Below are 27,252 nucleotides of genomic sequence, written 5' to 3' on the forward strand. Positions count from 1 at the left end.
ATTAAAACTGCTTAAGGTGCAAAAGTGAATAGTTTTCAATAAGGAGGGTTAAAAAAATGGTTTTGTAGATTTTTTTTAGGGGAACTGGTTTTGTACATGAGAGAGGAAAATAGGATGGTAAATTGTTTTTTTAAAGTACCGCAAGTACCTGAGCATCGATGAAGGCAGAAGGCTGGTGTAGACGTGTGGGTCACGGCTCTCGCTGCCGGGCCGCGTGGGCCGTCACGCCCGCCACCTTTCAGCCCAACAAGAATAGAGAAAAGAAGGTACTCGTACTCGTGCCCCACCTGTCAGTTGGGATCATAAGAAGAAGAGTCTCGCCTCGCAGCTCCAACCAAAACCCCAGCTCCATCCATCCCACTCCCACCCCGCGCCGCCGCACTCCTCTACACACGCGCCGCCGCCGCCACCGCCACCACCACCACAGCGCGCAGGAATCCCTGCCTAATCCCTCGTTCTCGCAGACGGTTCCAGCCGTTCTATGTAAGAGAAGATGGCGCTGGCAATCTCCATGGAGGGCATCGATGCGCGGGCGCGGGAGCTCGGGGTGGACCTCTCCGCTGTCGATCTGGACTCCATCACCCTCCCGGCCGGCGAGGACTTCGGCATCCTCAGGTAGACGGACGCGCCGCCTCACGTCGGGTCCCAATCAGTGACAGGCACCATCTTAGCGCGCTTAGTATGTGGTGGCCTTGGTTGCCCTAATTCTGCTTTTCCCAGATGCGAGCGTCTACGGTGGTATTTTGTAGGTTTCGTTCAATATAAGTATGTTCTGTTGTAGTTTCCGACAGCAGCTGATCTGTAGAGCAGATTTGAGCGATTTTTTTTTTTACTTCCGTCGGGATTGACAGTCCTCTGTTCGGGTTGGACTGTACTAGCGTTTTGTGGTTGCGAAAGACGTTTTTAGATTTTTGTGTTTTGTGGTGAGCGTCCATCTGACGCCTATGCATACACTTATTAGTCTGGCAATACTAAAAGAATCTGATATCCTATAAAACCGTGTAGTGTTGATTCCTGTTTACAGCTGCAAGCATTTCTGCAGGTTTGTGCCAAATTGTTGGTTGTCTCCTTTAATATGCTGTTAGTATATTATGGCTACTCATTTTGTGCAGTAATTTTAGTTAACGAAATTGTAGGCTAGCTATGCAAAGGTTAATCAGGTGCAGTAATACCAATCTTGCATAGACAGTACCATCGCTTGCCACCATGATGAGAATATCTTTAGTGCTCTGAGAGATGCATTTAGTATGAACGACTTTCATATGACTTTCTGGGTTACAGTATCCTTAATTTGTTTTCAGAGTTGCTTATTGCTATTTGCTTATAATATTCTTGCAATTTGCAGTGATGATGAGGAGGTACTTCGTAGTGAGGATCCTCCAGAACTTGAAATGGGTTTATCCAACATTATTGTCGTGGACAACCTGCCAGTTGTTCCTCCAGAAAAGTTTGAGAAGCTTGAGAATGTCATACGCAAGATCTACAGCCAAATTGGTGTGATAAAAGAAAATGGTCTATGGATGCCTGTAAACTCAGAGACAAAGAAGACATATGGCTACTGTTTCATTGAGTATAATACCCCTCAGGTAGTTTACTTGTTGGTTGTGTTTTCTTAGTTCTTACTTACACAATGAAACAATGACCAATGGCTTGATTATGTTATCTTCTCAATTCATCACTGGCTGGCCGTTGCCACCATTCTTGTAGTTTGAGTGATGCCTTAGTGTTGGTCGTTCTATCCAAACATGCCAGCATATGCTTTTGGAAACAAATATCTATGAAAATGTTTTGATAATTTGAACTTCATTATTTGTAGTCCACCGTGTTTGCTTTTGCTTCCTTCAATCATTTTGAATTCCATTAAGTTATGCATCCTCATGGAGAGTTGACGCAGAAATAGGTCTCAAATTGCCATTTAGTTAATATGTTACTTTGTTTTTTTACCAGGAAGCTGAGCTGGCTAGGGAAAAAACCAATGGGTACAAACTCGACAAGTCTCACATCTTCGCAGTTAATTTGCTTGATGATTTCGAGAAGTACATGAAAGTTCCTGACACATGGACCCCCGCTGAAATTAAGCCATACACTGCCGGAGTAAGTTTTTTTTTCCTTGTACTCCCTGGATGGCTACTTCTGTTTAGTGCTCAATTTTTTTGAAGCAGCTAAGTCTGTCGTGCAACACTGCTCAATATCTTTAATATCTTGATACTGCATCTCAGGAAAATCTTCTGAAGTGGCTAACTGATGAAAAGGCCCGAGACCAATTTGTCATTCGTGCTGGCACACTAACTGAAGTTTATTGGAATGATGCAAGAAAGCTAGCACCTGAGCTTGTGTTTCAAAAGCAGGTACTTCATTTTCTTACACTTGTTGCTACAAAGTTCATGGTCTGCTAAGTTAGTTGAATAAAATCCATATAGGTACTTATCCTTCTGTTTTACTCCATTTTGTTCCCAGTACTGGACAGACAGTTTCATCCAGTGGTCCCCTCTGGGAACGTACTTGGCAACGGTTCATAGGCAGGGATCACAGGTGTGGGGTGGTGAAAATGGCTTCGAGCGTTTGATGCGTTTTGCTCATCCCATGGTACTGGTTTTCACCATGCTGAACTGTATCCAATGTTTGAATGTTTAATGTTCTAGCTGACAGTAGCGTGTAACAGGTGAAACTGATTGACTTCTCTCCTGGCGAGAGATATTTGGTCACATACAGCAGCCATGAGCCCAGCAACCCTAGAGACACACATGTAAGATATTGTCACATTTATACTCTTCTCGTTGCTTTTCTTTCTTCTTTTTTATAAGAAATAGCTTTTCCTTTCTGACTAACCACTATTAATCTTGTAGAGGGTTGTCCTGAATATCTTTGATGTAAGGACTGGGAAGGTTATGCGAGACTTTAAGGGAAGCGCCGATGATTATACTACTGGTGGGAATATTGGGGTTTCTGGTGTTTCATGGCCTATTTTCAGGTGAAAGCACAAGTGCTTTGTTTGTCAATTGCTGCATAAATGTTTTCTTAAGCTGTCCCAGTTGGATGCTTACTATATTTTTACATGTTCGAAGGTGGGGTGGTGGAAAGGACGACAAATATTTTGCAAGGCTTGGGAAGAATATAATATCTGTCTATGAAACCAATACATTCTCCCTTCTTGATAAAAAGTCTTTGAAGGTAGAAAATGTAGTGGACTTCAGCTGGTCTCCCACTGATCCTATCATCTCTCTGTTCGTGCCTGAAATGGGTGGTGGAAATCAGCCTGCGAGGGTGAGCATAAATTTGTGGAACAGATACCTCTTATAACATGTTTATTCAATATTTAATGATGAAGGCTAAAATTGATCTTTCTATTGAAAGGTGAGTCTAGTGCAAATCCCTGGCAAAGAGGAGCTGCGACAGAAAAATCTTTTCAGTGTCAGTGATTGCAAAATGTATTGGCAGAACAGTGGAGAATATCTTGCTGTTCAAGTTGATAGATACACAAAAACAAAAAAGAGCACCTACACTGGGTTTGAGCTGTTTAGAATTAAGGAGAGGGATATCCCAATTGAGGTCCTTGAACTTGAGAACAAGAATGACAAGATCATTGCATTTGCATGGGAACCTAAAGGACATCGCTTTGCTATCATTCATGGTGATGGCCCTAGGCCTGACGTTAGCTTCTACACCATGCGAACAGCAAATAACACTAACCGTGTGTCCAAGCTCACAACACTCAAGGCCAAGCAAGCTAATGCTTTGTACTGGTCTCCTGCTGGGCGCTTCATTGTTCTTGCTGGACTGAAGGGTTTCAACGGACAGCTGGAATTCTACAATGTTGATGAACTAGAGACAATGGCAACAGGAGAGCATTTTATGGCAACGGATATTATGTGGGATCCAACTGGGAGGTGAGCTAATCACCGGTTTTAGAAATTTCCTGATTCCACTTATTGACATTGGTTTTACATAATATAGCTAAAAATACCCAATCAAGTTCACACTTGCAGATTACTCTCATGTTAATTCCATGCACCTTTGTATGCATAAAGTTGTATATTCTAAATTTTGGCCACACATTTAGTAGTGATACTGTGTCTTGGGTACCCATAGTGCTAATAAGTTAAATGTACTGGAATAATTTGCAACTCTTTATGTTCAGATATCTCGCGACTGCAGTTACCTCAGTTCATGAAATGGAGAATGGCTTTCAAATATGGTCCTTTAATGGCAAGCATCTTTACAAGGTGTCAAAGGATCATTTCTATCAGGTAAATGTTGAATCACTCTCCTTTTAGATGCAGTTCAATGATATACAATTGTCTTATGTGGTAATGTATCTTTTGCATGGACTGAATGGTACAGTTCATATGGCGCCCGAGACCACCCTCACTGCTAAGCCCTGAGAAGGAAGAAGAGATCTCAAGGAACCTGAAGAAGTACAGCAAAAAGTACGAACAAGAGGACCAGGACGCGTTCAACCAGTTGAGCGAGCAGGACCGGAAGAGGCGGACACAGCTTCAGGAAGAATGGGACTCATGGGTTGCCAAGTGGAAGCAGATGCATGAGGAGGAGCGTGCTTTCAGGATGGAGCTCAGGGATGGGGAAGCCAGTGACGAGGAGGAAGAGTACGAGGCCAAGGAAGTTGAGGTAGAGGAAGTTGTTGATGTCCGTCAGGAAGTTCTTGCATTCGACCTAGATCAGGAGTGAAAAGGCTTGTGATAGAATCTGGTTCTTTTTGTCGTGTTAAAGTTCACTAGGGTTGCATTGCACAATAGGCTCTAGTGATCAAGTGCACAATTTGCTGATCATTTTTCTGTTTTGTACACTTCTGCTTGAATTGTCGGATCATGTATTCAGATATCAAATTTTGCTGCTGGATTACTAATCTGTCTGGTTCTGCAAAATTGAGACACTGCATTGACCATCCAACTTCCACTTTCATATTCCCTGATGATTGATTACGTGTGGATTATACATTGCGGTCGATTGCAAAGTTGGATTTTGGTGGGGATTTTATCAGAATCAGGTGACCCGGAATGATAGTAGGCTATTCTTTCCAATTCGATTGTATAGGCGGGGATTATACATTGCAGTCGATTGTAAGGGTGTTGCCGTGGTGGATTTTTTTTTGTTTTCTGAAAATAGAATTAGTTTACACCACTATCTCTTTATGGGACAGGCCAAAATTTGGTTTGGGCCGTGTTTAGTTTCTTGTGTGAAAAATTTCGCAACACCGTAGCACTTTCGTTTGTTTGTGGTAATTATTGTCCAACCATAGACTAACTAAACTTAAAAGATTCGTCTTGTAAATTTCGACCAAACTGTGTAATTAGTTTTTATTTTTGTCTATATTTAATATTCTATACATGGGTCTAAACATTTGATATGATGGAGAATCTTAGAAAATTTTGGGTGAAAGTAAACAGGCCCTTGGCTAGCTAGAGCCAACAGCCAGAGACATGGACACAGGAGCTGGGCGCTGGCTTTCCTTCCGCACTGTCCAGCAAGGCCTTCAGTGCTCTCGCCTCTGACGTTGTCATTCAGATATAACGGTCGATACATATTAAGGAACAATCCATTCTTGTAATTCAGATGAACATGCGTGGGAACGCCCAACAGAAGTGAAGCCAAGCCAATCGATCCTACTGCTCATATTGGATCAACCAGCTTTTGTTTTGCATCCGTCGATGACTGGAACGAGCTCAAACAAAAACCACTCTTACTTTACAAGATGTTTTGTACTCGGATGCAACAGTAGAATAAGCTATGGAAACGCTAGGACGTAAAATCGAAAGGTGTTACACATCGTCTCATTGTGCACAACACCTAAATTTCCGTTTTATTTCAAAAGAAGAACGTAATGTACACAAGTACTGAAACAACAACCAAATCTACAAACAGCTCATGAAGGTGTAGCCTGTGTCTAAGCCTTGCCTCTTCTTCTGCTCACCTGATTTTCGCTTTTCAGTGTATGGTGGGGCACAATGTTCTTACTTCTCTTCGTATTCTACATCAATTACATCAGGTTCTGAGCTTCGTGAACTTCTAGTGCCACCAGATGAGCTGTTATTTGGCTGCCATACAATGTTTTGGCAGTTCATGCACCGAATCACTTGGTTGCGGTAACCCACAAAACGCCTTTTGCATGCTGGGCATGTTCCCTGCAAATGAATCCTGCTCCATCAGTAACTAGGAACAACTAGTATGTTCAATTGAAGAGTAGCCATGTTGCAATTGCATTGCGTGAGTGTGATAATAGACCATGGTGCAGAGATGATTATTTCAACTATCGAGAAGACTACAAAACACACCCAAACTACGCGTGTGCTGTGACTATCAACATTATCAAACTATATGGACATCCGATGGCTAATAAAAGTAGCCAAATTGGATTCAACTTGAACAGCTCTGTTTACATGCCAGAGAAGTGGGGATCCTGATTAAAGTATTGATACGTTCGGAGGTATGACAACTCTCGCCCCATTAGTTATCAGCAGAGACACAATAGGCTAACGAAGTTTAAAGCATGCAAAGTGCAAACCAATGCAAGATGGTTCAAGAATTTCCCTAACACTTCTTAAGTATGTAAAGCATAATCACACACACAGCCTTCTGCAATGAGAGCTGATGACTCCTTTGAAGTGAGTAAAGAAGTGCACAACAATAACAGATCAAATTTAGATGCGCTCTTACCTCAATGGCAACCCTATTAGCCAAGGGCCCAAGGAGAAGTGGGACAGCAAATGGCAGCACAAACGTGCCAAAAATGAAAATTCTGAACAACCACCCTGACAGTGCAAGCCATAGGAAAAATATTGTCTGCATAAAAGAGAGAGCTAAAAAACATCAGATATTGAAAATGATCTCCTACAGTTTGCAGAAGAATCATCAAATGTTTATCTACCAAACACAATATTTTTTTCTCAAAACAAAGCTGAACTAGATATTCTGATTGTAGTATAAGCATATTTTAGTTAAAGAAATATTCGACTATAAGCTGGAGGAACATGTGAACTCAGAAGGGCTAACATCAATGTTTAAGGAAAATGGTTTACAATTTTTTTTATCAAGAATACCACTGTTTTTCGCTTACAAAGCACAAAATTATGAATTCAACATCAGGAGCCCATCAGTACCTATTCCCTTGTGTCATACTAAAACTCATAGAAATTACGATCACATTGCAATTTACCTAGGCATCTAAATATACAGAGAAATTTAGGGCTCCCAGAGATGGATAGCAGTAACCCTCAGTCAGATGATAAGTACTAGGGTGTAATTTCGTTGTCCACTTGTCAATTGTCATTGCTTGCAAATAAACCGTGGTAACACTTATTCAGTAGACTGCATGAAGCCTACCAATGAGACCACGGTACAAAGCAAAGGAGTATGCATCCGCAGATGGGGAACATGAAATGAACTAGTTAGTAGTAGCACATCGCCAAAACGCCACAACATCCAAGCTATGATATCTACGATCAATTATAAGCACCCAATTTGAGCTACGTTAGCAAGCCAATCCGAGCGAACTTGAGCTATCAATCAACTTACAGCTAATGCTCTCCCGATGGGAGTTTCCATGAAGTCATTGATCTCCCTCCGATACTGTACATGAGAAACCAAATTAAGCATAGATTATAGCGAGAACAAGTATTAAACAGCATGAAATGGCGAGGGAGCGTATAGAATCCGAACCCTGGGCCAGTTGCGGGAGAAGTCGACGGAGAAGGAGCGCCACCGCCGCCCGATGCCGAGCTCGGCGTCGATCTCAACGGCGCGGGCGCGGGCGGCACGGGAGGCCTCCGCGAGCCTCCGGGAGATCGAGAACCTGCCGTCCAGCCGCTTCGCGGCCTGCCGTGCCTCGAAGGCGAGGCGCTCGGCCCCCGCGTTGGCGCTCCGCCACGCGCGCCGTACGAAGCCATCGAAGTCGCCGCCGAACGCGCGCGGGGAGACCACGGTCGCGGCTCGGCGCGGGATCCGCCGTCGAGCGAGCGGGCGGGCAGTAGGAGGCCGAGCGGCTGCCCCAGCGGCTAGTGGGGCTGGTGGTAGTGGTGGATGCCACCGCGCGAGCGTCGCCATGCCGGCGCGTGCGAGAGAGTGCGAGGGGAAAATCGCGAGATTTTCTTGCGGATGGGGTTGCTCGCTTCGTGGGCTGTGTGGGGCTACTGTTTGGGTTGGGCCTAGCCGCACGAATCTGGGCTTCTCGTTTTCTGGGCGCCTGGTGCGTCCATCCTGCACGAAAAGGATGATATCATTTTATTGGTATATTTCCCTATAAAAAAACTGATTGGTATATGTTTCTAAAAAAAATTGATTGGTATATAAAGCCGTGGATTCGTCAGGTTTAATTTAATATACTTCTCCACATTTCAGGTGTCTGAATTTTAAGATTATTTCAGCAACACTCATGTACCACCTCAAGTTAATTATTATTTTTGTGATTTGTGATTTATCTTTGTGTCATAACATATAATTTTTTTGGTCCTTGTCTGCCTATATATAGAAATAATTGTAAGATTTTAACTATTTTTGTGCCAACACAAATCAAATTTTGTCACATTTGTGGTATATCTAGCTGGTTTTTTTATTCTTGATATCGAAAATTACAAATTGCACCTACAGAAAATTACAATGAACAAAATCTACAATTTTAATATAAAAATATATGCAATAACTGTCACCTGAAGACTAAAATTCAGTCACTTGAATTCTAGCAAGTCCCTAATTTAACCTCAAGGGCTTTGTGGTGACAAAGCTTTTTATCTCTGGTCTTCGGTCAAGTGGCGTCTCTAGAAAAGCACAGGATGTTGAGAAAAAACGTGACTGCTAGCCTGCTAGGCACGCAATTGCTTGGAAGCATGACCATTTGACTGTCAAAACAGCATCTACCCTGGCATCATCTTTGGAATGAGGTTCCCAATTCAGTACGGTGGCAGACAATTGATAGAAAAAAAAAAAAGTACGGTGGCAGGCAGCACAGCACAGCAGAGCAGAGAGAGCGGCCATCCGGCTGCCACTTGCTGCAGACAGGCGGATGCCGGGAGCAGAGGAGCGGTCGTGGCGAGCGCCGAGCCACAGGCGCCCCCACCCATCGTTGAACAGAAAGGAGAGCGGGAGCAAAACGACTCGTCAGTTTCTGCTCATGCCGCTGGGCGGACGAATCCAATTCGGGCCTGGCATGCTGTCGGCCTCCTTCCCTCGCCGCCTCCTCTCTACTGTTATATCACCTCCAGCGACCTCTTCACGCAGCACCAGTACCAGCGACAGCACCAGCAACAGCTGTGGGTTCAGCACAAGAGGGGCGAGGAAGACGCGCCGCTGCATTTCTTGGACGACGAGCGCGGCTACTCCGGCGGACATGGCGACCAACAGGTACGCGGCCGCTGAGACCCGCGTCTCTGTTCGTCTCCTGGCGACCTCTCTTGTTTGTTCGCCACTGAAACGCGGGACGCCGCTCATCCGTTTCGCTCTTGTCTTGTGAACTCCGACGAAGCGGCAGCTCCCTGACGAAGCTGGCGCCGCTGGAAGCCATCCTGTTCGACATCGACGGCACGCTCTGCGACTCCGACCCCATCCACTTCTGCGCCTTCCGAGAGCTCCTGCAGCAGGTGTGTAGAGTGAATTCTTTCTTTCTTTCTCTGCAACGGCTCCGTACGTGTTTCTGTCTTTCACTTCTCAACTGTTATGATATGTGTCTGATCGATCTAAACGTCTCTTGTCTGGCCGCAGATCGGTTTCAACGACGGTGTTCCCATCACCGAGGAGTTCTACAGTGCCACCATTAGTGGGGGACACAACGACGACCTCGCTAGGGCGCTGTTCCCGGACATGGATCACCAGAAGGCGATGCAGTTCATGGATGACAAAGAAGCTCTATTCAGAAAGTAAGCCACTCATCTTATTTACCCTGTGCTATACTTTGTACTACATCGTATATGAACACTTAATTTCAACTTGGACATATCAATGAGAATTGCGATAGAATTAGAAGTCTGGCGATTGAGCAAAGCAATCGATGTACGTACTATCCAATTATTTTCAGGTTCAGTTGCGTCAACAATTTTATCTGCTGCTTCACTTTTTCAGGTCTAGTTGTCCTAGAGGAAATCTGGGTTTGTAAATCTGAACCCATAGGACAAAGTACTGCAAGATACTATCGTCTTACAATCCCAAAATTGCCAAATTTTTGTACTAAAAGACATCAATGCTGATGTTTCTCTTCACTACTACTGCACAAATGACCGAACATAATCGTGTCAACGCAAACATAAACTGCCATCGTGTGCCACTACCTCGATGCTTGCTGAACACTGACCTGAAGCTGAAAAACTTACACAAACAGGTTGGCACCAGGACAGCTGAAGGCCCTGGATGGACTGCACGAGCTGTGCCGATGGATCGAGGGCCGCAACCTGAAGCGCGCGGCGGTGACCAACGCTCCGAGGGCGAACGCCGAGCTGATGCTGTCGCTGCTGGGGCTCACCGACTTCTTCCCGGTGCTCGTCATCGGGAGCGAGTGCGACCGGGCCAAGCCGTTCCCTGACACCTACCTCAAGGCCCTCCAGCTCATCGACGCATCGCCTGAACACACCTTCATATTCGAAGTATGGATGAATGCTGTCTCTCTCAGTCTCGCCGTAATTCTCTGAAGCTTTGTTTTTTCGTCATCACTGGTCGAAACAGTCAGTAATTAACCAATGGTAGTGCTGCGTTCGTGCATGTGCATTTCGCTCGTTCTTCTAAGGACTCTGCATCGGGGGTCCGAGCTGGTGTCGCTGCTGGAGTGCCTGTGGTTGGCCTGACGACGAGGAACCCTGGGATGGTGCTGAAAGACGCAGGAGCCAGCTTGCTGGCCAAAGATTTTCAGGACCCAGAGCTGCTGTCCGTGCTTCAAGAGATCGAACCTGCAGCGGCGAATGCGTGAGGCTGATCGGTCATTGCAGACACACACTAACAAATGGGATGCTGGACTGGTGATCAGCTCTTCATTTACGGAGTGGAATAGCTATACAATCACACTATAGAATAACTACCTCAGGTTCCCCGGCTGGACCTGGAGGTGAGCATGGATCAGTGCAAAACCCAGTGCCTACTGCAGTGGTTCTTGCTCCCAAGTCCCAAGTGTCTTCAGCATATGTGGCGACCAATTTTTATTCTAATGCATATTTATTTAGTAAAGGATTTTATTATGTCACTTAGGTTAAGGAGGCTTCCATGTGCCTAATAACAGTAATAATGCCCTATTGGAGCATGAAATTGTTGCTTGAGGAAATCTGGAAACTCTGTTTCATTCAGATCAGAGTCGTAATGTCCTTATTCACATTTTGGTACATTTTCTCTCTATATATATAGAAAAAAGGGATGTACATATGTTTATGGAGTTCTTTCCTCTGCTGTGGTGGATTGCGGCAGGATAAATTTTCAGTCTGTCCATGTACCCTGCGTGTCGGACTGAAATAAAACAGATGCCTATGGCATTTGGTGTTGTTTGGTTCATTTGGAGGAGCATCTTAATGCAAATGGATGACACTGCTATCGGTTACGATTTAATGGAAAACTTAGGGGCTATTTAGTTCCTATGAAATGTAAAATACAAAATATTAACTACTTTGAAATGATGAAATGCAAAATGCCAAAATTTTCAAGGTTATGTTTAGTTTTATCCAAAATCTAGAGTTTATTGCCCTCATTATGGCCTCTTGAGGTTCTTTTGGGCTTTTTTTGGCCTCTTGAGGCTAAAATCTAAAATAGAGAATGACAATTATTTTGCCAAAAAAATTGCATGATATTTAGTTTCATTATGCAAAATGAACACCAAGAGGCAGACGGTATCATGCTTCCGAAGGCTTGTACCCGAACTTGATACCGCGCCAACGGATTACAACCAAACTAAACGGGAAGTAATGTGATCTAGTTTCGCTATAAACCGATAATGGCAAAAAGCGTGAACCAAACACGTTAGTTTCATTTTTGTTTTCGTATTGTAAAATTCTGCTAGTTTCTCTTTTATTCTTGAATTGTAAAATTCTGCGTATGTACTCCTCATGCAGGGCTGTATTCCTTTGCAATATGATTTTACACATAATGAGTTCCTTTTTTCCTCTCAAATATGTAGGCTAGCCAGTAAGCACATAAACAGATTGAATAGACCAAAAGAAGGTGAATTGGTCTTAAAAATTATAGCAACAAATTTTAACTGCTACTTCACCTCAACTGCCATAGTACCATATGAACTAAACAAACCCACTAACGAAGTTTTTAGGACCGTCACGCTCACACTAAGACATGTCGGTAGCAAAGATCACACTAGAAATAGCACCCTTAATTTGCAAGAATGAGAACGTATCAACTACAGAGCACACTAGCACAACATCAATCCTAGGTTGCCACAAATATTTTAAGCACACAAGAACAAGTATGAAATGCAAGAAGTAAGCAGGGTACATGACTAGAAGTTTTCTTTTGGGTACATGACTAGAAGTTTTCTTTTCGTGGTCTCAAGGTGTTTCCATACCCCCTAGTCTACATTGGAGCACTCGCTAAGGGTATTGTAAGTGCATTAAGCCACTTAATGTGTTTTGGATGATTGAATGACCACCATGATTAAAGGAACTAATGATCTTGCTAAGTGTGAAACAGGGAAAAGCTATCTCACAGTTATGAGATCCAAGTTTACAAAAGCCAAAATTATGTATTGTTGTATGGAGCAATCTAGTTCAAGCACAAAACAACAATGCAAATGGAATTATTGAAAGAGGCTTCTTTATTGTGAAGATAGCTATCACTCATATGAAAGTAAAAATGAAAAGTATAAAATTGATTGGATGATTCAAAGCAACATATGACTTGAAGACTTGAGATGGTGAAGATAGCAAGGAAAGGCTTCGAGGTACTAAGCAAGGGTTTAGGGCAAGCGACGGCTTGACGACCGAAAAACCTAGCTCGGGTGAAGAAGGAATTACTTGCATTTAGTTGATGGAAATGACTTGGTACATTTGGAGTCAATTCTATCTATTGATTGAAACCAAGTCATGTGCTCAAGATGGCTATGCTCAAGATGAAAACGAGTTTGGCATGATGACATCCTCAGCTTATCAAGAATTGAAAGAAAGGCTTTGGTTTGATGGAAGCTTCTCTAGTGGTTTAAATTTGATTTATCTTTTGATCTTGAGTTGATAAGAAAGCCGTACTATTAAGAGGGATGCATCATGATCATGGATTAATACTCTCTAGTGCTCAAGTCAACCCTTGTGAGGTCTTAGAGAAACTAACCTGAGAGCTGAACTCAATGTGCACAGGTCGCGCATACCGGACGCGTCCGGTATGAGTACTGTTGCGCATACTGACTTTTTGAGTTGCGGTGTCCAGGGAGTTGTTCTAGTGCGCGTCGGCACTTCCGGTGCTCGTCAGTAGTGCTGACTTGTCGGAAGTTCCGACGTAGGCTTCACCGTGGTAGGGAGTAGCAAGCTAACAGGGGTAAGTCTTTTGGCCTCGATCATATCGGACGTGTCCGGTATGATACCGGACGCGTCCGGTATGGCCAACGGCTAGTTAACGGCTAGTTTTGAAAACTGTCTTTAAATACCCCTCAGCCCTCCTCCTTGAGGGCTGCTGATTCTACTGGCTTGGAGACACTTTGTTGAGCTTTGCTAACTCTCCACAACCCTCTCTTTGTGAGTGTTTGGTCTAGATTGACAAATCCAACTTGTGGGTTGAAAGTTCTTCGGTTTTGAGAGCAAGCCACCTCTTGAGCACTTGAGCATATTGTCTATCTCGTGATTTGCATTTGTTACTCTTGGACTCTTCGGTCCTAGACGGTTAGGCGTCGCCGGAGAGCACCCAAGTGTTTGTGGTTGCCTCGGATTGTTTGTGCAGGTCGAATTTCACCTCCGCAAGGGAAGAAATCAACTAGTGGAAGGAGGAGTTGGAGTTGGAAGAGACTCCGGCTAGAGTTACCTTCGCGGTATCCTCTAGGGAGGACCTTTGAGCTAGAGTGACCTTAGTGGTATCCTCTAGGTCATCGAGTGCCTTACCCGTAGCCCCCTCAACGGAGATTAGGTCTCTACGGAGACCGAACTTCGGTAAAACAAATTTTGTGTCTCCCTTTGCATTACTTTTAAAATTTGTGTCTTATTCTTTGTGTGAGCTTCTCTGCAGGGTTCAAGTTTCATATATACTATGATTGAGGTTTTTGCTGGGAAAGGAAGAAGTTTCACAGCACAAGGATTGAATATCCTCTACTCGTGAATTCCGGACGCGTCCGAGATTAAGCCAGACGTGTCCGAGTTGTGCCAGCACAGCAGAATATATTTAATTTGTATTATCTGTGTTGGATACCTTCTTGCAGGGTATTGTATATCTTTACTTCATCATACAAGCTGTGTGTAGGTTTAGGAGAAGCTGGAGAACAGAAACAGCTAAGTGTTGTGTGTTCGTGTATCTCGGACGTGTCCGAGTTGATACCGGACGCGTCCGGTATTTGCGAGTTGTCAAGAATATTTCTTTATGCGATCTAATCTCTGTGGTGGAGGTGTTAGACTTATTTAATATTATTTACAACTGTTTCTCTGATTATCTTTGTGTGGAGTTTTTCATTTGCTTAGAAAACTCCAGTTCTAATCGTTTCCGCATTTTAAGTTGTAAATTTTCAGAAACGCCTATTCACCCCCCCTCTAGGCGCATCCTTGGTCCTTTCAATTGGTATCGGAGCAAGGTCTCACGATCGAGCTTCACCGCTTGTGAGAAAAGGATGTCGACGCCTAATGACATGGATCCCATACTTCTCCAAAATGATGGTTCAAACTTTCTATCTTGGTCAATTCATGTACTCAATATTTTTCGAACTATAAGTCCACTTGTAGAGCAGATTGTGGATGCAAGTATATCTCATTCCATAGTTGATTGGTTTAGTTATAAGAACATTCCAAAAGAGGAAGAGATATATGTGCAACTCAATGCTCTAGCTACTAATATCATTTTGAGTACATTAAGTGTAGAGGTTCAGGATGAAGCAATTTTCAATGGACAAACTCTTCCATCAAGTGCTCATGTCATTTGGATCAAATTGTATGAGTTATATGGTAAACCCAATGACAATGAGTGCTATGTGTGGAAAACAAAGGATAATATGTCCACTATACTTCACTGCAATGAAGAAACATCCAGCAACCTCAAGAGTGCAGAGCCGAAGCTGATCAATGCAAAAGCTGCTGTGCTGGCAGTGCAGCACATACCGGACGTGTCTGATATGATACCGGACGTGTCCGGTATGGCTGTGGCAGCAGGACAGCAAGCAGATCAATGCAGCAGTAATGCACCTCAGTGGAGACCAAATGATGAGTCAACAATATAATCCCATGACTCTCATCACTTGTGTCTCATGGCCAAGAAGAGCAAGAAGAAGAAGAAGAAAGAAACAAAGCAAAAGAAGGCTCAAGAGGATGATCAAAGAGAAAGTGAAAATGAAGATAGTCACATGCTTGATCATCTTAGCAGCAAGGACAAGCTCATGTTCATGAAACTGATAAATGAGGAACAAGATCAAAAATTTCATGATCAAGACAAGTCCCTCATATCCAAGCTTGAAGAGTTAAAGGAAATGAATGAGAGGTATGAAAAATTGTCAATTGAGCATGATTTTGTTACTAATGCTCTTTCTAGTGTTGTTCAACTAGAAAAGGAAAATTTCGAGCTCAATAAAAGGCTTGACAAGATTTCATGCAACTTCAACACTCTTCAAGTTGTGCATGAGCAACTCAAATGTTCACATGAAAGCCTAGTAGAATCACATGCCATGCTTGAGATAGCACATGAGGTTGTTGTTACAATGGTAAAATCCTCTCAACCTCACACTCACCCACTCACTAGCACTCCCTCTAAATTAAATATTTCTTGTGCTAATGAGTGTGCTTCTCAAGCTAGCCAATCTTTGATTGAGCATGATCCTATGGAAAACCTTAGGCTCAAAGAAGAAGTAGAAAAATTAAAGAAATATGTGATTAGGTTGAAGGGTAAGGAGAAAGCACAACCTTCTCAAGATAACCGTGAAAACATGGTGAAGAAGCTTGAGAAGGGTTCAAATCTTGCTTCCTCCAACATACAACAAACTAACCACATCACAAGCAAAGAAATGTCAACCAAGAGCAAGAAACATGGTAAAAGGTTATGCTATGGTTGTGGGGCATATGGGCACATGAGAGATATGTGTCCAAACAAGAGTTGGGCCAACAAGTGTGAAGTGGCCGAGAAAAAGGCCTCTAGCAAGTTGGCAAACCAACTCAAGATGGATGAACCTAAAGCTAGCATCAAGTGCAACAAAGTAAGCCACTTGAGCAATACTTGCAAGGATTTCAAGAGGACAAGAAACAAGGCTCAAGTTGCAACAAGAAGATGCTATGCATGCAATGAGGTTGGACACATGATATATGAGTGTCACAACAAACAAAACAAGGATTGTAGCAACAAAGGCCGCATTTGCTACAATTGTAGAAGAAAGGGACATCTAAGCTATGATTGTCCCATAGGTAACATGCCTAAGCCAAATGCATATGTTTTCAATGATAAGCTTAGAAGGACCACAAATGGATCTAGTACTAGCCAAGCAAGGTATTCACCACATGCTAGCACTAGAGCCACTTGGGTGCCTAAGCACATTGCTACTAACTCTATAGGACCCAACAAGAGTTGGGTACCAAAGTGTGCCTAAGCTGTGATTGTAGGTACTTGGTGAAGATGAAGGCTTTGGGGTGGTTGAGAAAGCATACCATGTATTTACATTTGACATGCTCAACCTATCAACTTGTTTATCAATCTCCCATATGTAGTTGACCCAAAGCAAACTAAATTGTCGTATCATTCACTTCATCGTCATCGTCGGTGAGAAGTACCTAAACCAATTAGTTTAGTCATTCATGCTTAATATTTCACAAATAGCAATATTTGTGATATTTGAGAAAGTGACTAAGTATTTTTGACCACATACTTACTTGACATTCGATGCCATTAATGTCTCTCTAGTAGAGAAATATTTTCACCTATGTGCAGGTCAATTCAAAGGAAAAAGGAATGGCTAGAAAACGAAATGTTTAGTTTCTGTCCTGAGCATGTTGGACGTGTCCGACATAGGGCCGGACGTGTCCGGTTTTCTCGGGGCAGAAATTTTCTGATGAGAAGCCCATGAAAAGACATGAGCTAGAATCACTTTAGTATTTAACCATTAACAGTGGTCCAGGACTAGCTCTACTGCCCAAAAGATCTTTTATTGCAGGGGTGTGGGACATCTCGGACGTGTCCGACATTATCTCGGACGTGTCCGAAATGCACGTGACCATACTTCAGATTACACTGAGTGGTATTCATAGGGGCTCAAGGCTAAGGTATGATTTCATATGAGCATTGTAAGTGCATGTAAGGTACTTATGCTAGAATGTGCATTTGATTGACTTAAGATAGAATCTTTTCAAAATCTCTAATAGCATGAGTAGGCTGAGTGGTTTGTGAAAACAATTGATTCTTGGTCTTTGTGACCTAATCATGCTAAGTGTGGTTATTGTTCTCCTTGGTTGATTGACTGCCTAATCACACTCGGCATGATTCTCTCAAGTCCTAAGTCACTCTTTTATCTCTTCCTCACATCTCTAAGACATCATAAGACTCATGGACATAAGACTGAGGAAAGAATTCTTGAAGAAATTTCAAAAAGAGATTTGAAATAGTTTGGAGTACAAATTGTAAAAGAAAGAGATGAGAAATGATTGGATTAAGTATATATGTGTTTGGACTCAGTGTCAATATAGAAGGGGTCTTGGATCAAGAAAAATAAGAAATTCAGCAAACTATTTAGAGCCCGAGCATCTCGGACGCGTCCGGCCTCATCTCGGACACGTCCGGTATGCGCGGGGTTAAAGAAGCAGTGTATCCCTTCAGACCTGTTCTCTCTCCATTCCCCTTTCTCCCTCCCAACTGCACATTGCCACTTCTCTCTCATCTCCTCGGCGATTTCGTGAGTTGTCCGTGGAAAAGGAAGGGAGGAAGGTGGATTGGAGTCTCCGAGCATCAAGAATCAAGGATCTGCAGCAAGAAATTGAAGGCTCAATTTTTCCTCCACTCTCACGGTATTCAAATCTCGGACTCCTTCCGATCTATTGGATAGAGCTTTATTTCCAAATCCCTTTGGTGAAGATGCTACATTCCTTGTCTAAAAGCTGTGTCCAAAGTTTGGATTGAATTGGTTGAGTTTAGGAGTTGGAACCCTAGGATGGGGCTGCTGCGTCCAAGTCGGACGCGTCCGACCTCATACCGGACGCGTCCGGTATGGATCAGCAGAGCAGCACCTGCTGCTTTCTTACTTCAGACTTTTTCCCTATTGTCTTAGATGATCTCAATGATTATTGTAGATGCTTTGTGAACCTATTTGGCATTGAATTGTGTCTAGGTGATTACAAATTCATCGAATGATTATTGTTTCATCTTATGGCAATATGAGAGGCACTTTTGGACATGGCCCTAAATGCTTAAATATCTCCTTGGTGTTTATGGATTCAGGGGGAGATCATGACTAGAGACGGACGGATTGAGCCACGAGCTAAGCACAAGAATGATCCCACTGCCATGAGGCACTACAAAAGAACAAGGGAAGCTAGGAGAGCAGCTGGCAGCGGTAGTGGCAGTGGCAGTGGAGGTGGGAGGAGGAAATCTGGCAGGCTTACAGATAGAGCACCAGCTGATTATGCAGAAGGTAGTGATGATGATGATGATTCTTCATCTGCTTCAGAGTCAGATCAGTTCAGAGTTGAGGCCAGAGGTGAGATTGAGTCTGGACATGAGTCAGGCAATGGTCAAGGGTCTGAGGATAGTGATGAAGACCATGTGCAGGCCCAGAATGTACCACCAGCACAGCAGCCAGGACAGGGAGGCGGACGTCACTTGGGGCATCCTAGAGTCTATGCTCCTAATGTGCTAGATTTTGTGCAGAGAGCAAATTACAAGGGCACAGGGATGACAAAGAGAGTGAAGACTCTTAGGAGTGAGGATCCCAGTACTCACCAGCAGGTGATGTATGACTACAGGTTTCGCACTCTGTTTCAGATTGATTTCTACACCACTGTTATTTTGACTAGAAATCCTGTGGTCATCAAGTCTCAGTGGGCTAAGTGGAAGGAGTTGAAGGCTCACAAGAAGCCTTCACTTGATAGAGCTGTTGATATTTGTGCACGGATTGGTGCTAGTGAGATCATGTCCTTCAAGCATGATTGGAACACAGAGATAGTGGCTCAGTTCTATGCCACTTTGCATGTTGATTCAGATAGGGTAATGCACTGGATGATAGCTGGCGAGTGTTTCAGTGTTGAGTATGCAGCCTTTACTGGATATCTTGGTTTTGATGAGGAGGACCTTGCCAGAGACAAGATTCATGATGAGATAGTGACACCTCCAGAGAGGATGGGTCAGCTATACATTCCAGGGTTTAGAGGAGCAATTGTGGGGAAGGTGAAAGGTCTTTTCCCCACATACAGATACTTGGACAGGATGTTCAGGAAGACCATTGCCTGCAAGGTTGGAGACAAGGGCAATGTTGGAGATTATAGCAGAAATCTCTTGATGAGGATGTTGCCTGATGCTAGACCATTCAGTGTGTTTGATTTCATTTGGAATGAGATCAAGTCAGTAGGTGAGAGACCAGTCAAGGGATGTGGCTATGCACCATACATCACTTATATGATTCGACAGGTGACAGGCTACTCCTTTGAGTATGACAAGCAGCACAAGGTTATGAAGATTGCTGCTGACTTGGCTGAGATTGATTGGTCACCTCCAGGAGCAGCAGCAGGAGGAGGTTCAGCAGCACACCCTACTCCACCTCGTGGTCCTTCCCGGTCTTCTTCACGTGGCCGTGCCCCTCTTCTCCCATTAGGAAGTTTTTCAGTGCTATATTTGGGATGTGCAAGGACATGAATGCAATCAAGACTAGACAACACCATGAGAGAGAAGCAAGGAGGAAGGATACTCGTACTCTCAAGGAGCTTGCACAGAAGAATGAGCTTCCTACTCCGAGGTCTCCTATTTCTGACAGTGCTGCTAGTGAGCCTGAGACTTTTGAGCAGCAGTAGGATAGATATGAGAGAGAGTTTCAGCAGGAGTTTGGTGGATACTCTCAGTCACAGCCAGTTCCACCACAGGTACAGCAGGGTCAGACAGACCAGGGCGAGCAGCCTGAGGCGCCCTTGCAGTAGCAGTCACAGGAGCACTGGTGGGACAGTTTTCTTTACTTTGGTGAGTCTGGCTACGGTGGTGCAGGGACCTCTAGTGGCTTTGGTGGATATGGCCATCTAGGTGACCCAGGACAGAGTGGTTCTCGCCCACCAGGTACTTCTCGCTCTCCAGATCAGAGGTATGATGATGATGATGATGATAATGATGACGACGAGTGAGAGACAGCCGGTTACAGCTTGCAGCCCTCCTATGTCATATGCTTGTTCCTGTACACTTTTTGGAGATGGATGACAAAGGGGGAGAGATATTGATTAAAGCTTCAGATGTTCTTCATGGTTGGCATATTCTGAGATATGTACTGCAGCTGTAGTGTCTATGATGAGCTTTTTGATGTATCATGAGACTTGTTATATTATCATGAGACTTGTTATATCATCTTGTATCATGTTGAGTCTATGTGAGATGTTGAATAAGACATGATCTTTATCTTAGTGACTTGTGGACTTGGGAAATCTATGTGATGTTTGCTATGTGTGTTGGTTATATTTTTTTTAGATTTCTATTTTTGCAAGTGTGTTGCCATGACATGTGTTTGTGTATGTTTCATATTTATTCTTGTGTGATTTATACATGTCATGTGCATCACGGTTATATTGTTCACACTCACTTGCGCTGGATGCAATGATTTAGGGGGAGCTTGACACTCACTTAAAATGTGCAAATTGACCTTTATAGGTCTCATTATGAATTCCACTCATATTGCACATATTAAGGGGGAGCTTCAAATAAATCATTAAACCCAAGAGCTTAATTTTATTATCTTTTGTAAGCTTTAATCAAGGTTGTCATCAATCACCAAAAAGGGGGAGATTGTAAGTGCATTAAGCCACTTAATGTGTTTTGGATGATTGAATGACCACCATGATTAAAGGAACTAATGATCTTGCTAAGTGTGAAACAGGGAAAAGCTATCTCACAGTTATGAGATCCAAGTTTACAAAAGCCAAAATTATGTATTGTTGTATGGAGCAATCTAGTTCAAGCACAAAACAATAATGCAAATGGAATTATTGAAAGAGGCTTCTTTATTGTGAAGATAGCTATCACTCATATGAAAGTAAAAATGAAAAGTATAAAATTGATTGGATGATTCAAAGCAACATATGACTTGAAGACTTGAGATGGTGAAGATAGCAAGGAAAGGCTTCGAGGTACTAAGCAAGGGTTTAGGGCAAGCGACGGCTTGACGACCGAAAAACCTAGCTCGGGTGAAGAAGGAATTACTTGCATTTAGTTGAGGTACTAATCAAGCTCTAAGGGTCATGTTGATGTGGAGGATCAAATCTACTATTGAAGTAGTTGATGGAAATGACTTGGTACATTTGGAGTCAATTCTATCTATTGATTGAAACCAAGTCATGTGCTCAAGATGGCTATGCTCAAGATGAAAACGAGTTTGGCATGATGACATCCTCAGCTTATCAAGATTTGAAAGAAAGGCTTTGGTTTGATGGAAGCTTCTCTAGTGGTTTAAATTTGATTTATCTTTTGATCTTGAGTTGATAAGAAAGCCGTACTATTAAGAGGGATGCATCATGATCATGGATTAATACTCTCTAGTGCTCAAGTCAACCCTTGTGAGGTCTTAGAGAAACTAACCTGAGAGCTGAACTCAATGTGCACAGGTCGCGCATACCGGACGCGTCCGGTATGAGTACTGTTGCGCATACTGACTTTTTGAGTTGCGGTGTCCAGGGAGTTGTTCTAGTGCGCGTCGGCACTTCCGGTGCTCGTCAGTAGTGCTGACTTGTCGGAAGTTCCGACGTACGTCGGGAGTTCCGACGTAGGCTTCACCGTGGTAGGGAGTAGCAAGCTAACAGGGGTAAGTCTTTTGGCCTCGATCATATCGGACGTGTCCGGTATGATACCGGACGCGTCCGGTATGGCCAACGGCTAGTTTTGAAAACTGTCTTTAAATACCCCTCAGCCCTCCTCCTTGAGGGCTGCTGATTCTACTGGCTTGGAGACACTTTGTTGAGCTTTGCTAACTCTCCACAACCCTCTCTTTGTGAGTGTTTGGTCTAGATTGACAAATCCAACTTGTGGGTTGAAAGTTCTTCAGTTTTGAGAGCAAGCCACCTCTTGAGCTCTTGAGCATATTGTCTATCTCGTGATTTGCATTTGTTACTCTTGGACTCTTCGGTCCTAGACGGTTAGGCGTCGCCGGAGAGCACCCAAGTGTTTGTGGTTGCCTCGGATTGTTTGTGCAGATCGGATTTCACCTCCGCAAGGGAAGAAATCAACTAGTGGAAGGAGGAGTTGGAGTTGGAAGAGACTCCGGCTAGAGTTACCTTCGCGGTATCCTCTAGGGAGGACCTTTGAGCTAGAGTGACCTTAGTGGTATCCTCTAGGTCATCGAGTGCCTTACCCGTAGCCCCCTCAATGGAGATTAGGTCTCTACGGAGACCGAACTTCGGTAAAACAAATTTTGTGTCTCCTTTTGCATTACTTTTAAAATTTGTGTCTTATTCTTTGTGTGAGCTTCTCTGCAGGGTTCAAGTTTCATATATACTGTGATTGAGGTTTTTGCTGGGAAAGGAAGAAGTTTCACAGCACAAGGATTGAATATCCTCTGCTCGTGAATTCCGGACGTGTCCGAGTTGTGCCAGCACAGCAGAATATATTTAATTTGTATTATCTGTGTTGGATACCTTCTTGCAGGACGTGTCCGAGTTGTGCCAGCACAGCAGAATATATTTAATTTGTATTATCTGTGTTGGATACCTTCTTGCAGGGTATTGTATATCTTTACTTCATCATACAAGCTGTGTGTAGGTTTAGGAGAAGCTGGAGAACAGAAACAGCTAAGTGTTGTGTGTTCGTGTATCTCGGACGTGTCCGAGTTGATACCGGACGCGTCCGGTATTTGCGAGTTGTCAAGAATATTTCTTTATGCGATCTAATCTCTGTGGTGCAGGTGTTAGACTTATTTAATATTATTTACAACTGTTTCTCTGATTATCTTTGTGTGGATTTTTTCATTTGCTTGGAAAACTCCAGTTCTAATCGTTTCCGCATTTTAAGTTGTAAATTTTCAGAAACGCCTATTCACCCCCCCTCTAGGCGCATCCTTGGTCCTTTCAGGTATCAACTAAGACTACATGTTCTCCACTCTAAATTGACGGTTCTCAAACCAAGTACAAATTACTTGGACCTCCTAACTATCTCCTCAATGGAAGTTCACCAATTTCACCAACTCAAAGTTGTATACGTGTTGACAAACACCAAGAGCAACAAAGTATTGATCTTCACTTGACCAAAATCTTAGCTAAGAGCTCCAAGAGATGCATGCTTGCTACTCACAACACTAGCAAATCTTTAGTCTTCAAATGATCACTTACTAATATTCTCTAACACTTCCTAAATCTCTAAGATCTGTATCATTGGTTGTGTAATAGATATCATCAGATGAACCAGTGAGTGCCCAAGTCCGTCAGATCATACAGTGAGCATTGACACCTAACAACTCCCAACAATAACAATACCACATAGCATCATTAGATGATCCACTGCATGATATAGAGTCAATGCTAGATCATCCTATGAATGACATAGTCATGCCCAATCTCTGTGGATGACATGACCCGCATGTGCCATCATGGATGACATATCCACCCTCTAGATATAGGGTGGACCAAGCCGACAACTCAGAGAATCTGAAGGGGGTCATCATCTACTTGCTACACAAGATATGCTCATAACAACACAAGGTTCAGTTGTAACCAGTTAGAAAACATATTTGTAAACTCGATCACAAGCAGCATCAATGTTGCAATCATAACCCTCAGCTATATAAGGCGGGTACATATAGGGAGGTCCCCTAATCGGTATCTCATCATCTTCTCACATATGATTCCACAAAGCAATATAAACAAAAAACGCGAGACTTAGAGTATTACCTCATGAGGTCCCAAACCTTTATACACTTTTTGTGTCCCATGTGCATGCTACCATCTAGTTTCTCCTGCCATACGATGCCCCAATTATTGTCAGTGACAAAAACATCAACATTATTCATTAACATAATAGCACATGACGATATGCTAAGGCACCAAGCTCAACAATAAATCATCCTCAATTATTCTTCAACATGATTTTGCATGGTGTCACTGGATAATTAGTTAGCATAAAACTACCATCACCTAATCATATAGTGATCAACATAACCATAACACAATATCTTTGTTGATGCATGGTTAGAACTTTGAATCCATTTGGACTTTGAACTCATCCAATTCTATTCCTTTGAGTTCCCAAATGAATTGTCATCTTTCCAAGGTCTTGAGCTACCTAGTCCAAGCTTTTACGTGTGTTTATCACTCTAGCACACTTAGCCAATAAGTCTTAGGTCAATGGCCCTGGTATTAGCCCATTTTATAGTATGTCCAAAGGAAAACAAAAACCCTATTCTACTTCCAAGTGCATCCCAACACCAACACCTAATGCCACTTTAAACTATAGAATCCTTCACAGATATCATCGCGAACAAATACTTTGAATCCATAACCAGGGCCAAGAAAACGTGCGGTGGAAATTATGACCAATTTAAAGTAATGTACCTATAAAATATATGTTAGTCATAATGATTTGTGATTATCAATCACCAAAACCAAATTAGGGAGTCGATGCTTTCAGATTAGCCAAACAAAAGGGTGCATGTCCCAAACTCAAACAACCTGCCTATTACTAACAAGCAACGCTAGAACATATCTTGCAAACCTCATATTTTAGCGGTATATATAGACTAAGACTTCAGTAGAGTCATTAGAACTTCCATCGATTAGAAAGAGAGAGGAGCCTGCATCGCCAAGAGTTCCTCCAGTTGACCACTACCCTTGTTGGCGCCATTGCAAACCTTCTCCTTGATCCTTAGCTTGAATAACCCTATCTGAATTTAAGAAAAGATCAAGCTTTTGTACTAATCTCACAAGGTTATCAAAACCACTCTATTTCAACATTCCCAAATGTTAGGTTTATTAGTTCTATATTGATAATTGATGTTGAGAGCGTAACATATAAGGCAGGGTAACCAAACTAGTCTTTTGGATTGAATTAGGATAAAGGTCTTGTTTTGGCTTTAGTAGACCTGAACCTGAGGGGCATTGGTTTATCATTAGAAAGCCATTTATTTAGCCAGTTCTACTATTGCTGAATATTCTGAAGTATACCACACCTGCGAAAATAAATTCTACCTCACCTTTTTCGAAAGAAACTATGATCAGGGGCAGAGATTGCCCCCTTAAGGTTGATTAGTATATACTAGTACTCCTCAAAAGTTATACTAATCCTAGAGATTATGGGTAAAAAAATACTTCTCAACTAAGCTAACAAAGGTCCCATTAGAAAGAAAATAATCTTCCTATTGTGTTTTTCTCAAGTTATATGTCCTGATTGTAGAAATCTTTGTGAGTAGATAAAAAAACAATGTGAGCAATTGGTTTTATGTATGATGTTCCTTTTTATATTCAATTATAGAGAGTTAGCATTATCCGAGATGAGATTAAAGATGATCTATAGCTGCTATATGAATCTAGCTCCGCCCCTGCCTGTTGTCAAAATTTTCATACATATTCCTAAACAGTAGTTTAAAAAGTATATCTCCTGAACAATGACGCGGGGATTGAATTTAAGTCTGTCCTCGAACGCTTATCTTAGACTGAAGAAGAACAGGCTCTAGCCTCTAGGACCTTCACTTGTTCACGTCGGCAACTGAATACTCAACTGCTTGTTGTTACGGCGACGTACTCGTATGTACTGCAGTGCGCGTGCAAGTGCTCGTAATCCCATAAACCTGCTAATACTCAAACTGTTCGAAAGCATATTCCGTATTCACATGCTGAATCCCTTGCCGCAGCAGCCACCGTCAACCAAAACCTTGGACGCTCACGGTCTGCGGTCTGCTGCATGTCCGTGTTTCTTAGAAAGACGGTAAAAGCTTTGCCCATTTTTTATTAGACGGACAAAAGGGGAAAATGCATTACTTATATAGTTCTATTGTGGAAAAAGGAAGCTCCCAATTACCAAAACTAGAGCTGATTCGAATGAGCGTTACAAGCAGTCAAGCACACGTCGTCTGTTCCTATAATAAAAAGGGGGGAAAAAGTAGGAGCTGATTCGAATGATTCACTGTTGTGTTTGTGTAGTTTTGGACCACGGTCTTGATGGTCCAGGTAGTATATACATAAGCTGTAGCCTGTAGAGGACAACACACCGGTCAGTCAGCCATGGCCGTGTGGGCCGGGCCCCCATTTTTCTTTCCGAAATCTCTCTGAAAACGGTCACACGATTTCGTGCCCTGAAACCCGCGATTACGGCAACGACTATTAGAAATTGATTTTACATGTGTAACCGCGCTGCCTGCTTTCTTCTTGGTCACTTCGTGGATCCCAGCAGCACTGCAGCAGAGAGGTTCTCCTTCTCCCTCTTCTGAACATCTGATCCTGTCCAAATCCAAACGGAGAAGAAGGAAGGTCAGTACGTCTCTCTATCCCTCCTGTTCTTTTTGATTCCTCACGCCGCCTTCATTCATTTCTTCTTTCCTATAATCCATGTTAGGAGATTAAAGAACTCGATAACTAGGAGAAGTTGAATCTCCCTCCAATGCGCGTCGATTGGGGCGCGCGCGGGAGCATGTGGTTTCGCCCTAATCGCTGGATCACTTGTCGCTGATCCATCCAATGCAATGACCTCCTATTAACATCAGTGCTTGTGCTTCAGTCTTTAGAAAAATCGCTGATCCAATGCAATGAACTCCTATTAACATCAGTGCTTGTGCTTCAGTCTTTAGAAAAATGAGTCGCGCGCCCCTCGGTTTCAAGAGTATTCCGGGTTTCAACTGATCGATGGTACTGGTACCAGGTCGCAACTGATTACTGATCCCATCCACCGCACATATCAGTTATATATATATACCACAAGTAGTAGTTAAGCTTCGAAGTTCAAACCAAACAATAACAAGATCACCACTGCACATGTCCTGCCAGATGTATACTTTTTTGTCCC

The 27,252-nt window shown here is 43.0% G+C and overlaps 3 protein-coding genes across 6 annotated transcripts; 2 read left to right on the forward strand and 1 right to left on the reverse strand.

Annotated features, from left to right (window-relative positions):
- LOC8055159 (eukaryotic translation initiation factor 3 subunit B) lies at positions 298-4,908 on the forward strand. Its single transcript, XM_002464855.2, has 11 exons — positions 298-615; positions 1,346-1,586; positions 1,948-2,094; positions 2,220-2,348; positions 2,458-2,586; positions 2,663-2,746; positions 2,847-2,971; positions 3,066-3,264; positions 3,355-3,887; positions 4,139-4,247; positions 4,342-4,908. The coding sequence occupies exons 1-11, from the start codon at positions 494-496 to the stop codon at positions 4,684-4,686; spliced, it is 2,163 nt and encodes a 720-aa protein (XP_002464900.1). The 5' UTR covers positions 298-493; the 3' UTR covers positions 4,687-4,908.
- On the reverse strand, positions 5,598-8,125 carry LOC8055160. Its single transcript, XM_002467418.2, has 4 exons — positions 7,675-8,125; positions 7,531-7,584; positions 6,673-6,798; positions 5,598-6,140 (listed from the first exon to the last, which is right to left on the reverse strand). Exons 1-4 carry the CDS (start codon positions 8,056-8,058, stop codon positions 5,970-5,972), a joined length of 735 nt encoding a protein of 244 aa, XP_002467463.1. The 5' UTR covers positions 8,059-8,125; the 3' UTR covers positions 5,598-5,969.
- LOC8055620 (haloacid dehalogenase-like hydrolase domain-containing protein Sgpp) lies at positions 8,999-11,464 on the forward strand. 4 transcript variants are annotated; one of them, XM_021452746.1, is made up of 5 exons: positions 8,999-9,351; positions 9,473-9,587; positions 9,709-9,863; positions 10,322-10,583; positions 10,724-11,464. In XM_021452746.1, the coding sequence occupies exons 1-5, from the start codon at positions 9,014-9,016 to the stop codon at positions 10,901-10,903; spliced, it is 1,050 nt and encodes a 349-aa protein (XP_021308421.1). In that variant the 5' UTR covers positions 8,999-9,013; the 3' UTR covers positions 10,904-11,464. The 4 variants fall into 4 exon arrangements, with proteins under 4 accessions (XP_021308421.1, XP_002464901.2, XP_021308533.1 ...); XM_002464856.2 differs by having other exon boundaries at positions 9,479-9,587; XM_021452858.1 differs by having other exon boundaries at positions 10,684-10,825.

Source organism: Sorghum bicolor, chromosome 1 (genome assembly GCF_000003195.3).
Source record: "Sorghum bicolor cultivar BTx623 chromosome 1, Sorghum_bicolor_NCBIv3, whole genome shotgun sequence".
Taxonomy (NCBI): Eukaryota; Viridiplantae; Streptophyta; class Magnoliopsida; order Poales; family Poaceae; genus Sorghum; species Sorghum bicolor.

What these genes read in the sequence shown, in the direction of transcription:
- LOC8055159 (XM_002464855.2), top strand. Translation starts at nt 494, where the DNA reads ATGGCGCTGGCAATCTCCATGGAGGGCATCGATGCGCGGGCGCGGGAG. An exon ending in AGCTTGTGTTTCAAAAGCAG is followed by an intron (nt 2,349 to 2,457) that starts GTACTTCATTTT and finishes TTTTGTTCCCAG; the next exon opens with TACTGGACAGACAGTTTCAT. An exon ending in GTTTCATGGCCTATTTTCAG is followed by an intron (nt 2,972 to 3,065) that starts GTGAAAGCACAA and finishes ACATGTTCGAAG; the next exon opens with GTGGGGTGGTGGAAAGGACG.
- LOC8055160 (XM_002467418.2), bottom strand. Translation starts at nt 8,058, where the DNA reads ATGGCGACGCTCGCGCGGTGGCATCCACCACTACCACCAGCCCCACTA. An exon ending in TCTCCCGCAACTGGCCCAGG is followed by an intron (nt 7,585 to 7,674) that starts GTTCGGATTCTA and finishes TCTCATGTACAG; the next exon opens with TATCGGAGGGAGATCAATGA. An exon ending in CTAATAGGGTTGCCATTGAG is followed by an intron (nt 6,141 to 6,672) that starts GTAAGAGCGCAT and finishes ATTCATTTGCAG; the next exon opens with GGAACATGCCCAGCATGCAA.
- LOC8055620 (XM_021452746.1), top strand. Translation starts at nt 9,014, where the DNA reads ATGCCGGGAGCAGAGGAGCGGTCGTGGCGAGCGCCGAGCCACAGGCGC. An exon ending in GCGGACATGGCGACCAACAG is followed by an intron (nt 9,352 to 9,472) that starts GTACGCGGCCGC and finishes ACTCCGACGAAG; the next exon opens with CGGCAGCTCCCTGACGAAGC. An exon ending in AAAGAAGCTCTATTCAGAAA is followed by an intron (nt 9,864 to 10,321) that starts GTAAGCCACTCA and finishes TTACACAAACAG; the next exon opens with GTTGGCACCAGGACAGCTGA.